Source organism: Melopsittacus undulatus, chromosome 8 (genome assembly GCF_012275295.1).
Source record: "Melopsittacus undulatus isolate bMelUnd1 chromosome 8, bMelUnd1.mat.Z, whole genome shotgun sequence".
Classification (NCBI taxonomy): Eukaryota; Metazoa; Chordata; class Aves; order Psittaciformes; family Psittaculidae; genus Melopsittacus; species Melopsittacus undulatus.
In genome coordinates this window covers 34,998,914-35,011,219 of record NC_047534.1, presented here as the reverse complement: position 1 = coordinate 35,011,219, position 12,306 = coordinate 34,998,914, and the positions used below count along the sequence as shown (strand labels likewise).

Genomic DNA, 12,306 nt, shown 5'->3' with positions numbered 1-12,306 from the left:
CATAGTAAGGAAAACTTGAAGCAGAAAGCAAAGCAAGAAGAACACGATAGTGAGCCAAACAAAGCATTTAAGAATGTCTGTGATTGCTCCATCAGCTACTGCAGAACAACAGCTACCTCAAACCATGAAAGCATTCAAAGAAAACTTACCTAGAAGTGGCTTTCTAGATTGCACATGGGTAAAAGGAAGTTTGCCTGTAAGAATATTTTGCTTTTAGTTGACCACATCAAACATATGAGAACTAGAAAGATTTACAGGAAATACTATCAGCATAAATGTTGAGAATCAAAACATTCAAGCAGAGCAAGTGGGAATCAATGTTAAGAACCAAGTGAATAAAAAGGGTGAATTTCTTGAAGGAATATTCCAAGATTTATTACTAGAAATTTTGATACTGCAAAATGACACAGGAATCCAGAATGCCCTTACAAAGAAAAGTGAGAGGGCAAGGAAGATCTTATTTGGGAATCTCACTTGGCAAGATAATGTTCCCAGGTTGTGATGAAGAAAAATAATAAAGTAATGAACTAGTATTAATAGTAATAATAGTAGCAATGATAAAAATAAGAATGTTCTTGCAATATCTTTATTGCGTCTTTCACTTTGATGTGTTAACCAACATTAAATGCATTTTCACATTGGTTACAGATGTTACATAGCTTTTCTGGCTTTGGTCATTTACAAAATAAGGAGTTGCACACTCTGCAATCTTAATCAGAATTAATTGATGTGATAAAATAATGGATTATGCAAAAAGACCTGACCATTGCCAGAAAAAGATTACTTTGATGGAAAATGTGTTTTTGCTATCAGAATAACAAGATTCTCTTGCATTTCAGAGATACAAAAGTGTGGGAAAGAAAAAGTATGTAGTATTTAAAAGAAAAAATATTTTCAAGTGTATTTTTTCTAATGTAATTAGTCAACATTAACTATAGTATAATAGCTACAGTGAGTGAAAACAACCACTCTGAAGGTTCACAAAGTTCTTTCCTAGGAATTTTTTATGTACTATTCCTTCTTTATTACTAGTGTGTCAATTTGTTTTGCCATAACCTAAGTTTTGAAAGCCTTGTCAAGACTATTGGGTGAGATTTCAGGTTCTATTAGTGGTCCGCTCTATTGCAGGTAGATTTCATTACAAGACACATATAGATTCCATGAGCCTGGATTTGTGGGTAAATCCAGAAGTAATGGCATATACAGTAATCATACCTAAAAATAAAACCACCACTCAAATGCAGATAATTTCATATGAACCTTTTTAGTAATTTTTCAGGAATTTTGTAGGATTTTTTTGGATAAATAACATGCATTTATGTAATCAATTTATGGAGTTTTCATTTGGAAATGATGAAAGTTTCCCCAGGAACCTGTTTAAACCTTTATTTCCTTCATCCTAACTCAAGTTTCTGGATAGGTGTAATTGTGCTAAATACCAAATGTTATTCTGCTAGCTGATTATTAGTAGACCATCTCAATTTTTCAGTGCTTTCTTTTTAAAATCATTAAGTCTTTCCTGGTCTGCTACAGCAAGTAGCATTATTTCATAGTATGGTTCTTAGTCTTTTGAGGTCTGTCTGTATGGATGTGTGGTGTGGTATCTCTGAATTTCAGTTTTAATTCATACATACAGAACAGGGCCATCAGGACAGGTCATTACATCTATCTTGGTTTAGATGTTTGTTAGATAACCTAATATACTTTAGCAAAGCTACTTGTTAGCATTAAAGACGGGGTATTCACAGACTGCTGCACTATCAGAGCAAGACAGAAAGAAATTCAACATATTGAGTATATATTCAGGATGTTAATTAACTTTTCTATTGTTACAGGTATTTCATTGTTTTATGTAGTGTTAAATTCTAGCAAAAAAAAAAAAACAAAACCAACCCTTTGTGTTGTTTCTGTATTGCAAAAGTAACAAACCTATGAATTTCTGTTTCAGTGGCTCTGAGATTTTGCAAATTTCTGTTTCAGTGGCTCTGAGATTTTGCAAATGAGGGTGTGGAAGGTAACTTCCTGACTCAACTGGTGTGTAAACTACCTGGCTAGATTTGTTGTTCACAAATGGAGAAGGACTGGTGGGTAATGTGATGGTTGGAGGCCGTCTTGGGCAAAGCACAACAAACAGCTGTTTCCAGCAACTTTTTTTCAGAGGTAGTTGAAACTTCCTTAACAATACGATTATGCATGTTTTTTTAATGTTAACTAATTTCTTATTTTGCATTATTCCTTGATAGAAGTATTACTGTTAATGAGCAGACCAGAAGCAAACATATTCTACGTCCTAGTTTCAAGTATTTCTGATTATTTTAAGAATTACTGTAAGTTACAGTGCCTCTTAATTACTTTAGTTTGAAAATAATGAAGTTGTTGAAAAGAATAATTCTAGCACGAAGGACTTGTGAGTCTTTCAACTTACAAAATGGTGTTTCATTTTCTTCTTAAAAGTTATGTCAGTAAAGGAGCTGGACCAGTATTTAGAGGTATTTCCCTGTTCTGCCCCAGAGAGACATCGGCAAAGTAATTCCACTGGAACACCTGGTTGTTTGTTTAACTGAATTTACAATGATTTTGTTACATCCAAGTTTATTTTTAAGTGCAGGGCACTGTTGTTTCAAGAAAAGCTTGCACATATTAACAGTTAAGCTGCCTGAAATTTTCTTCAAAAAAGTATTAATGTTTATTCAGAGGTATGTTATCAAAATACATACAACTTCATGTGTGTTCTCACATATTTTATTTGGTTTTTACATGTGCTGTTAGTCAAACGTTATTTGCAGATGCTACATAATGTATTTGATTTGAAACTTGGAATTTGTAGTGGTTAAGAATTAAGAATATGGGGTCCATGTCAAAATACTACCTTCTCTCATAGTAAATATTTTTTATGAGCAGGGTAGTTTCTAGTTTAGACAACTATTTTCTTACCTAATGACTGACATGATAGAAACTTCTTACCTGCAGTAACAGCAGCTGTTATGACAAGACTATGGTGAAAACAGAAGTACAAGAATTACAGAAATAAATGGAGACAGGGTAAGTTTATTGAAAGGTTTTTAATCTGAAGTTTCACATATTAAGATTTGAAATATAGAGCTCTCTCTTCACAGCATAATGAGTAGAATCAACTTTTTTGTTAATACTTTAATGTGGTCATTTAGAATTTTATGTCAGTGTCAGGCTTGTATTTCAGTCATTTGGTCTTCAAGGCTCTGTAGTAAAGCTCCTGACAAACAGCAGTATTCTCAAGGCTTGTTTCAGACTGGCTCAGCTATGGAAGACTTAATATGAAATGCTTTTTATGTTGAAAATATAAAATACAGACATTTGATACATATTTATACTTTTTTTTTCTACAGACATAACTTGTATCAGTAAAGTACTAGTGGCTTGGGGACCCAACTTGCTAAAACACAGCTTGAATTGCCTGGTACACTATAAGAGATGAGAACTTACTGAATTGTAGGGAGAAGGGGAGTTTTTCATCTGACTTACAACAGATAAGTTCACTAGGATCCTAAGGAGGTTTATTAGGTTTTTGTTATGGATGAATCTATCCATGGGAATTAAGCTCGTGCTTGCTAGCAGCAGTGCGGTGAAGCTTAATGCATGTTGCCTGCTCTTTTAAGAAAACAGTACTAGGTTCTGGTAAGTCCTGGTGAACAGGAATACAGTATAAATAAAAATATCTACAATAACTTTAGATTTTTTTAACGTGGTTCTTCAAACTTAACTTGTACTGTTATAACTTGAGACTTTTATTACATAGTAAGAGATCCTCAGATTAACAGCTAAAATGACACAACAATAAATGGAGATGCAAACCCACAAATTTGTACTAAGAATGTAGACAAATGCAAGAGCATGAGTCACATTTTCAAGTAGTTTAACTTCCTTGGGAAACACACAGTATTAAAACTGCATGAAATATTATGCATAGCTAATTTTCGGCAAGTATGACAGCATATCAGATGAGAAAAATGCCTTTTGGATGTACAAAAAGAGAAACATCTGCATAAGCAACTAATCGTGCAGTTTCAAATTTAGACTTGGAAGTGGAAGATTTCTCCTCGCTAAAATAATCTGGGTGATAATGAAAAGACAGATTGTTTAAACAAAGTCACAGGCAAAACCCAAGCCTGAATTCAGAAAGGCACATGGAGTACAGCAATATGAGCTGAAAATACAGCACACAGTAAGATTACAGCAGGAACTCTCTTAAGAAATATTCTGAAAGGGCGATAAGCATTCAGCTATTCTCTATATACAGTTTTTCTTATGGTCAGAAAGTGAGGCACGCTGCATTTCATTATGCCAACAAAGAAAATAGTTAATGAAATAGGGCCACTTCAATGGCATTTTCAAGTATATCTCGTCTTACTCTATCTTAACCATACAAACTAAAGCAGCAAATAAAAATCACATTTTCTTTCTTTGAAGCACAGGAGAGGTATGATTGTTTGGTTTAGAATTCCCAGTCTGTACCATCTTGATTTGCAGTAATATGTCCAAGTTCAGTCCCAACTGCTGTTGAGGGCAGTGCCAAGAACTCTGATCTGTTATTTTGAATAGGAGGTGGTAATAGAGACAGTAGTGAATTCTGTGTTTGTTCTTTTATCTAGAAAGAAGAAAAGTTAAAACAAGGCTGCACATAAAAGTCTACATAACCTTACATCTGGCTTCATTACAGCATATGGAAATCACAGCCATGTTCTTGCATGTTACAGTACTGAAAATAACAGGATGAGGGTTTTAATTTTCTTTACTCTAGAGTAAGTTGAATTAGTCTTTGAAGACTAATTGCGATAGCTATGCAGTTTTTCTGCTTTAAATTAAGAATATTAACCATTATTCTTATTAGTTAGACTGTCTTTAGTTAGACCAACTTTATCAAAGGGGAAATGGATCACTTATGTTTGCCATACTCTACCAAATACCATTTTGTTTAAGAAAAAAAAAGTATTCTGAAGCAGATATGCTGTTACAGGATGTTTTTTTTGCTCCAGCTAGCTTAATTTTTTTGTAATCCAACTCTGATTTTTTGTGGCTTATTTAGGCTATAGCTATGTCATTTAACAAAATATAGTAAACTCACCTGTCTGAAGAACGTATGCGAAAGCAAACTGCTTGCTGATGGCCTGGATCATAAAATGAACAATATAATTATTTTTTTGAAAGTAAATTCTGCTTCTGGAAAACAGTCCAGTCTCACAGATCAATTTAAGCCCTGTGTATTTTCATCCACAGGACAAATGTGAAGCATGAGAAGAGCAGCACAGGTTTCCAACATTCTATGTCTCAATTTGTAGCGAAGACACTACTAAAGAAATTATTTCAAAAGGCTTTAATGCCTCATTCAAAAGAGACATAGTACTGAAAACATATAGTTCAGATTTTTGTTTTCTTCTTGGACAACGTACGTGTTTAATTAATTCTACTTGTTACAGAGTACACTTATATTACAAGAAATTCAGGAGTTAAACAACTTTAAAAGCATGGTTCCTTTAACCAACAAGGTAATTCTTAAATTACAAAACCAAAGGTAAGTGCATAGTACCTTCTGGTCTCAAATTCTGACTTGAACAGTATTCAGCTAACTACTGTATCCTAAATTGTGGGCTGTGCTTAGCCTTAGATTGAAATGACAGAAAATTAGTTTTCACCAGAATGTTACCTTTTCTCAGGGTCCTGTTGCAAGCAAAGTTCTACCAAGTTGTGGAACGCAGGTGAAAATGTTTTGGAAAAGGGAATTTGTAGTCTTTCACTGGTCATTGTGCGTGTCATGCTTTCACCAATTCCGGAATCAACACCTGACCGGGAATTCTTTATCCTGGATTCCCCACGGGGAAATTTATTTATATCCCAAGGACAGTATGTGGGACCTTTCAGCTTTTGCAGCAGCATCTAGTAGAAAGGAATAGCAGTACAAGAGTTCAAAAGCTATCCAGACCTATTCAGGCTAAGATGTGAAACTCCAGTAATGGAAGGAATTATTTGATCTAAAAAGAAGCATGTGTACTTGAAGTAACAAAACCCAGCCACCATTTCAGCAGGAATACTACTGGTTTCTCTGAGTAAGACAAAAAAAGCTCAGTGTTTTGAAGTAGAAATAGAATTTAGCATTATACCTGAGTGCGAGGCATATCTTGAAATGGAACATGCCCATTGGCTAATTCACATGCTGTAATTCCTACACTGTAAATGTCAGACTTCATGTTATACCCAGATAAATCCTGTGAGAAAAGAGACCTTTACTCGATCACTAATGCCATTGAACAGTGTTTGACAAAAATACAAGTGCCTGTTTCAAGATAAGATTCTAATACCCTGTTATCTATAGGGGATTATCTACAGGATGAATTGAAAAATGAAGTGTAATTTATACTAACCTGTCTCAGTAGTTCAGGACTCAGCCAAGGAAGCACAGATGTACTAAACTGGGGGAAATCATATACCACCTTTGACTTTTGTCCATTGTTGACTAAACTGTAGAGGTTGTTTAAGCCAGAGAGAGAAACCAGCCCATCCCCTGAAATCAGAATGTGGCTAGCTTTAATATTCCTGTAACATAAAGTGGTAAATTTTAGTTATAGGAATTACTCAAAGCATTACTAGAGTAGAAAGGCTTTCATATTTCATTAACTTGTAATAAGATGTTAGTGTGCAGCTCTATTTAGCAGATTATTTTCCTAGAAGTTCTTCACTCAGTATGAGTTACCTTTTTAATACTTCCCCAAGAAAGAGCAGAGATTGGAGGGGTAAGACTAGGGGGGAAAGGCAGCCAGAAGAAAGTGCCCTCCTTCCCTGCCAAGGTTGTAAAATAAGGAAACCCCTTCTACAATTCTGATTCTCTTCTGCTTCAAAGAGACAAAGCCAAACAGATGTATAATCCCTGTGGCAACTGGCTTTAAGTAATGTATGAATACTGTTCTTGCTAAGCTTCTACAAACTTGGCTCTGCCTTATTATTGAAAAAAGAAAAAAAAATGGTTCTGCACTGTCTGATGTAAGAAGGTGTACAGAAAAAGGAAGGAGACAACACTAGATGAAAATGAGTTTTGAAGCAAATCTAAATTCTTAACACTCAGTGCTGTAATCTGATTCTTACCTATTGACATTCTCCTACCTGTGAATGTAGCCATTCTGGTGCATGTAATTTAATCCTCTGATTGCACCAAATAGAATGTTCCCTATCAAAGCTTCACTCATTCCTTCAGGAAAATAAGTCTTCAGCAGGTGTCTAGCTGAACCTGGAAGTGAAAAAAACTAGCTAAGCCTAACAAGTCTTGTTAAATTACTCCTCTGTGCTTGCTACATTGTATACATTCATCAAGAGTGGCATTCTCATTTTTACTTTGACTGTGGGACATCAAGAACATTTACATGCATCCATCAGGCAAAGATCACATTCCAGTCATCATCAAACCTGTATTCAATCTAAACAAGTTTTCTGTTGGCAAAATCCAAAGATGTATAAAGTCAAATAAGTTTCCCAATTACTATTCCTCATGTGGTGGGTGTTCAGACTAAGTGCAATTTAATGCAGTTCAAATACCAGTCTTCACTGGGAAAGAAGATTTTGTACAGAAGACTTTTCTAAAAAATGGCTTGGGAAAGCTTGTTTTTTCTACAAGACTGGAGATGCTTGAAGAAAAATCTGTCATGGACCATGTGGCCAAAATTGTATCCACCTTTTTTACTATTCCAAAATTGCAGTTAACGGTTCTTACCATAGGCCATGAATGGGGAGATGACCCAAAGCCAACTACCAGCTGTAAACACTGTCCAAAGCGTCATTACATTGGGATGCTGGAAAAAGTGGGATAAAACCACTTCATTCTACGGAATTAAATGAAAGTGGATGTATTAACCACAAGACAACAGTCTTAAGAGCATTAACTACATCAGTAATCAGTAGAAAGAACTATTCCCTGTGTGAATTTATACAAAGTTGCAGGTGATGTATATAGCCTGCAATAGAAATGTAAATAATTTGCCTGTAATTGCATTTGTCTGAAGTAAATCTAGTTTGCTCATAGTCCAAAGTTTTAGTGTTAAATACAGAGTACAGAACATGTTTTAAAGAAAAGGTTGTACAATTACAGAAGTATTTCTAAAACACTTGTCAGCTGTTTTCTTCAGAAAAAAAGTGATTCTCAAATTTACACATGCCTTGCTACTACACATATTCTACTCCCTTGGAGGAAAAACTTGACTGAAATGAGCCAGTACAAACACAAAGGCTACATCTGTTTAGTAACCTCATATATATCCATCACTGTCTTCACCAGACTTGTGCAGAAATGCTGTTGCTTTACCTGTAAGGCTTTCAAATGCTCTTCAGAGCAATTTTCTAGGTCTGTGATCCTTACAGCAACTTGCATGCCTGTAGGCGTATGCCGTGCAAGGTAGATTGAAGTTAAGTTGTTGAACCTCCTTCCTGAAACCAGAAGTGGCTACCTTAACGTTGGAAAATATAATAATCCACCACAATTTTCTTCATATTTAGAGAAATTTTTACATTTCTAAAACTGCGATTGATAGCAGCATTGCCTTTTCTTTAAGAATGTCAAGAACTCAAGTTGTTGCAGCAGAATATATCCAGCAAAATTAAAGCATGGCTCTGCTATTCTTACAACAACTTAAAGTGTTGAAACACTTTTCAGTATCAATTATACATCTAAATGAACAACACTTTTAGCATGCATATTCACATAAACATATGCATGCACAGTAGGATTGAGGGCAGCCGTCCTTAGGACAATCACCTCAGGCAGCCAAGTGACAAGACATGATGTTACTTAATGCTGTATTTATTGTCCACATACTACAGATTTAGAAAACTGACATGCACAAACATCAAAAGAAAAAACCCAAGTAATTACTGATTTTTATTGATATCTTAAGATAGGGATCGCAAACACGAGAAATGTTCTGCACTCTTCTCAACTAAAGAGACACAAGAATAGTTCTAGTCAGCTGATAATACATTTTCCAACTTAGTATTTACTTCAGTTAGCAATAATCTATTAGAGCATGCATCTGCAGGCACAAGAAATATTTTAAGGTATGCTTATTTTACCTATTTGCAGCTGGAGTTCATAGTGAGAGACATTAGAAGAGCAAAATACCATTTCATTCTTTCCTGTAGATGGGGGAATCCAGGCTAGATCAGAATCAGCCTAAAAATAAGGAAAAACAGTTCTCAAAATGACTATGTAATTTTAAACATTTACATGTTAATGCAGAAATATCAGTAATTAAAATACTAAGATCAAGTCTTCAAGTGGTAACATACAAGCTGTTGCTTCTACCATTACACTGAGACTCAGTTTTATGAACTACTTGTTTTGTGTGTGTGTGTGTGTGTGTTTGTTTTTAAACTGGTACAAGACTGAGAGTAATACTTTGTTACCTATAGTCTTCTTCCAGAGTGAAAGTCCCAAAGTACTTTGGTTACTTTTGCTATTAACATTTTGAGAAGTACCTCTAATAAGATTTTTTTAATATGTACTTGCTTCATATTTCATGCTGACAGTTAATGTTTCTATTTTCTCCTTACCAGGCATTCATGGATGCTGCTCTCAGATAGCTCTTCTGGTCTGATTGATTCAACTGGTGTACGCAGAATACAGGAACAGTCCTTAAGAACAGAAATAAGTGAATGTTACTGGAGTTGCTGCAATTTATTAAACACAGCCATGGGAAAACATCAAAAAGTAACCCTATAAACAGGAGGCCAGAAAGATTTCTGCTACGAGTCAGTTAAGCAAGAGGTTAAAAACCAGCATAGAACACATACATGGCAGATCTAGGGAGGAGAGATACTGAACAGTCTCCTTCAACAAAATTCAATACGACAACGTTTAAATACCTCAGCATTGTGGAAATCCCCGCAAGCAAGGCATTTCACCAGAACTTTTTCACATTAAGATATGACTGGATAACAAGATATAAGAGCTAAAGGTTTTTAAATACAAACTTACCAAACAAGACATGGAACTGCTTTAGATCAGGGGAAAAGGCATACACACCCATTTATCCTAGAGAAAATAAAGTAGCAATGTAAAATTGTATATAAACCTGTGATAAATGTCTATACTCAGAACTGTGAGGCATTCTGCCTGGTTAACACACGCAAAAAAAAACCAAAACCTAAAACTTCAGCTCTGGGAAAGCCTGCTTCCGTTGAGCCTTTAAGCAGCATATAGATTTCAAACTCCATGCTGGGGATATGCAACATATATTCAAACTCAAGCTTTCCTTTTTTGATTCATGGGTTTAGAGGTGTTATTACCACTTCTGAACAGACAATTTAATTGCAAGTTAACTGCATAAGTGCAAAAAGTAAAACTGAATGGAATAATGAATTGCTGTCAGTTTGTAGGAAAAGAAATAATTGTTGTTTTAAAGGACAGTTGTGCTAGTCAGATCTTGGCTCAGCTCTGTGCAGCTGAACTAGCTCACAAAAGAAAAACCTGCCCAGAAGCAGCTGCACTTTACATTTCACAAGTGAGAGGAAATACTATTGTAAGGGACTTGAGTAAAAAAGAAAAAAAAGGGGGGGAAAGAAAAAAAAGAGGAGAACCAACTCTGATAATTTTCACTCCACTTAGGGTACAGAATCAGCATTCAAACACCATTATTTATCAGAGTAGCCACTCTCAAAGTCATCCATCAGACTTTATGTCTGATGCTTTAAAAGTTTGAACAGTAAGGAGAGAGAGATGACTATGTCCAATAAGCATATCAAGTCTTCTGAAGCATAGAAAGGACTAGTTAATCTACTTTAGCTACCAGCAAGTCTTCTTCCGTAATGGATCCTATCTGGTGGCTGACATAAGTCATAAAGTTCCATGTTAATATGCATTTATTGCTTGAAAGTTACTTTCGAAAGGTGAAGTATTATATCAGAAACTGGTCATTTTGTTTATCAAGGAGCTAAGCTTGATTATATCCCACATTTATGTATGCTATGTAATCAAGGCAACACTTCTAAAAAGCTAACAAGCTCCCATCCACTGCCAAATATCCCAGTCACTCCTAATCCTTAACATTTTTACCCTGAAAATCTGTCTGAAGAAATACTGTAATTTCTTATTAAAGATAACAAATGGAGACAAAAGGAGATCCTTAGTAAGTATTGGGCACTTTCAGAGGATCAGGGCTTGACTTACCCAACTTCATTGAGGAAGTGTGGCAGAGTACAAGAATAAAATGCAGGTGCTTCAAGATACTGTTCAGCACTGTAACAGCTGCAGCATCCTTCTACCTAGAAAGAGATACCTCATTCCATTATACAAGATAATTTACTCTGTTTCTTGGAATATGAAACCACAAAAGCTAATGTGAAGAATAGTGTCGTAATAACTATATAAACTAAGTCAAATAATAGAATTTGTTTAAAGGGGTATTGCCAGCCAACGAATCACCCATGTTCCACAATTGTTCAAGTAACTTTACAAATGTAAGATTTTTATTTTTCTTATCTATAACGTTGCTTCCCTTTTTAATATGGTATTGGATCATGTCCCTACATAAATCTTTTCCCCATTTCCACATTTTGCTTTCTGTACTCCAGGCTTTTTGTCCTGCGGATAGTGACGGTATTGCACAGCTGAACTCGCACATTCATCCCAGCTTGGCCGAAACTTCAGATGCAGTGAAAGATACAGGGGAAAAAGAAAACCCGAAAAACATGCCTATGAGCCGGGGAAGGTTGGAGGCTCTGGAGCCCAAAGCCCAAGTACCGCGAACGCACGTTACCCCGGTTCTGCTGACGCCGAGCAGCTCGAGTCTACTAAGTGTTTCGAGCAACGGAGACAGCTCTCGATCGTGTATCAGTCCGTGACAGAAGTAACGGAACGCGAGAGGCCGAGTCCCCGCGGCTCTCCCAGCAAAGCTCCTCATTGCTCCGTTACACCCGCATTTCGCGGCGAATCCCCTTTTGCCTCGCCAGGCTCCCGTTTAACGTTGCCCCCGCCTCCCCGCTCTCTCCGCGGCTGCCGAGATCGGGATCCGCCGCCGCTCCCCTTAGCCTGCTCTCGAGCTCGGCGTGCTCCCCTCTCCTCTCCTCTCCCCGGTCCGCCTGGCTTCCCCTGTCGCCGTGCTGAAGGCGCGGCTTGCCCAGAACCCTGGCGTGCCCGGAGGCCCTGCAGGGAGACAGAACCCGCTCCTACCCGCCGCCACCGCCGCCTGAGGTTGAGGTCAGCGGCCAGCCCGGAACCCCGCCCCGTTCCCAGCCCCTGCGGGGGGTATCACAACCACCCGCGCCAAGCGGGCCGGCGCATTGTGGGGCTCG

General features: G+C 36.9%; 1 protein-coding gene across 3 annotated transcripts; it reads right to left on the bottom strand.

Moving 5' to 3' along the window:
• Positions 1-3,028: 3,028 nt before the first annotated feature.
• On the bottom strand, positions 3,029-12,238 carry STRADB (STE20 related adaptor beta). Of its 3 annotated transcripts, none has more exons than XM_005144636.3 (13): positions 12,185-12,238; positions 11,183-11,277; positions 9,992-10,048; positions 9,568-9,648; positions 9,088-9,187; positions 8,324-8,445; positions 7,736-7,844; positions 7,132-7,255; positions 6,396-6,567; positions 6,135-6,239; positions 5,681-5,910; positions 5,102-5,144; positions 3,029-4,624 (listed from the first exon to the last, which is right to left on the bottom strand). In XM_005144636.3, exons 3-13 carry the CDS (start codon positions 10,001-10,003, stop codon positions 4,472-4,474), a joined length of 1,251 nt encoding a protein of 416 aa, XP_005144693.2. In that variant the 5' UTR covers positions 10,004-10,048; positions 11,183-11,277; positions 12,185-12,238; the 3' UTR covers positions 3,029-4,471. The 3 variants fall into 3 exon arrangements, with proteins under 3 accessions (XP_005144693.2, XP_030901004.2, XP_030901003.2); XM_031045144.2 differs by having other exon boundaries at positions 3,029-4,562; XM_031045143.2 differs by lacking the exon at positions 12,185-12,238 and adding an exon at positions 11,772-11,825.
• Positions 12,239-12,306: the final 68 nt, after the last annotated feature.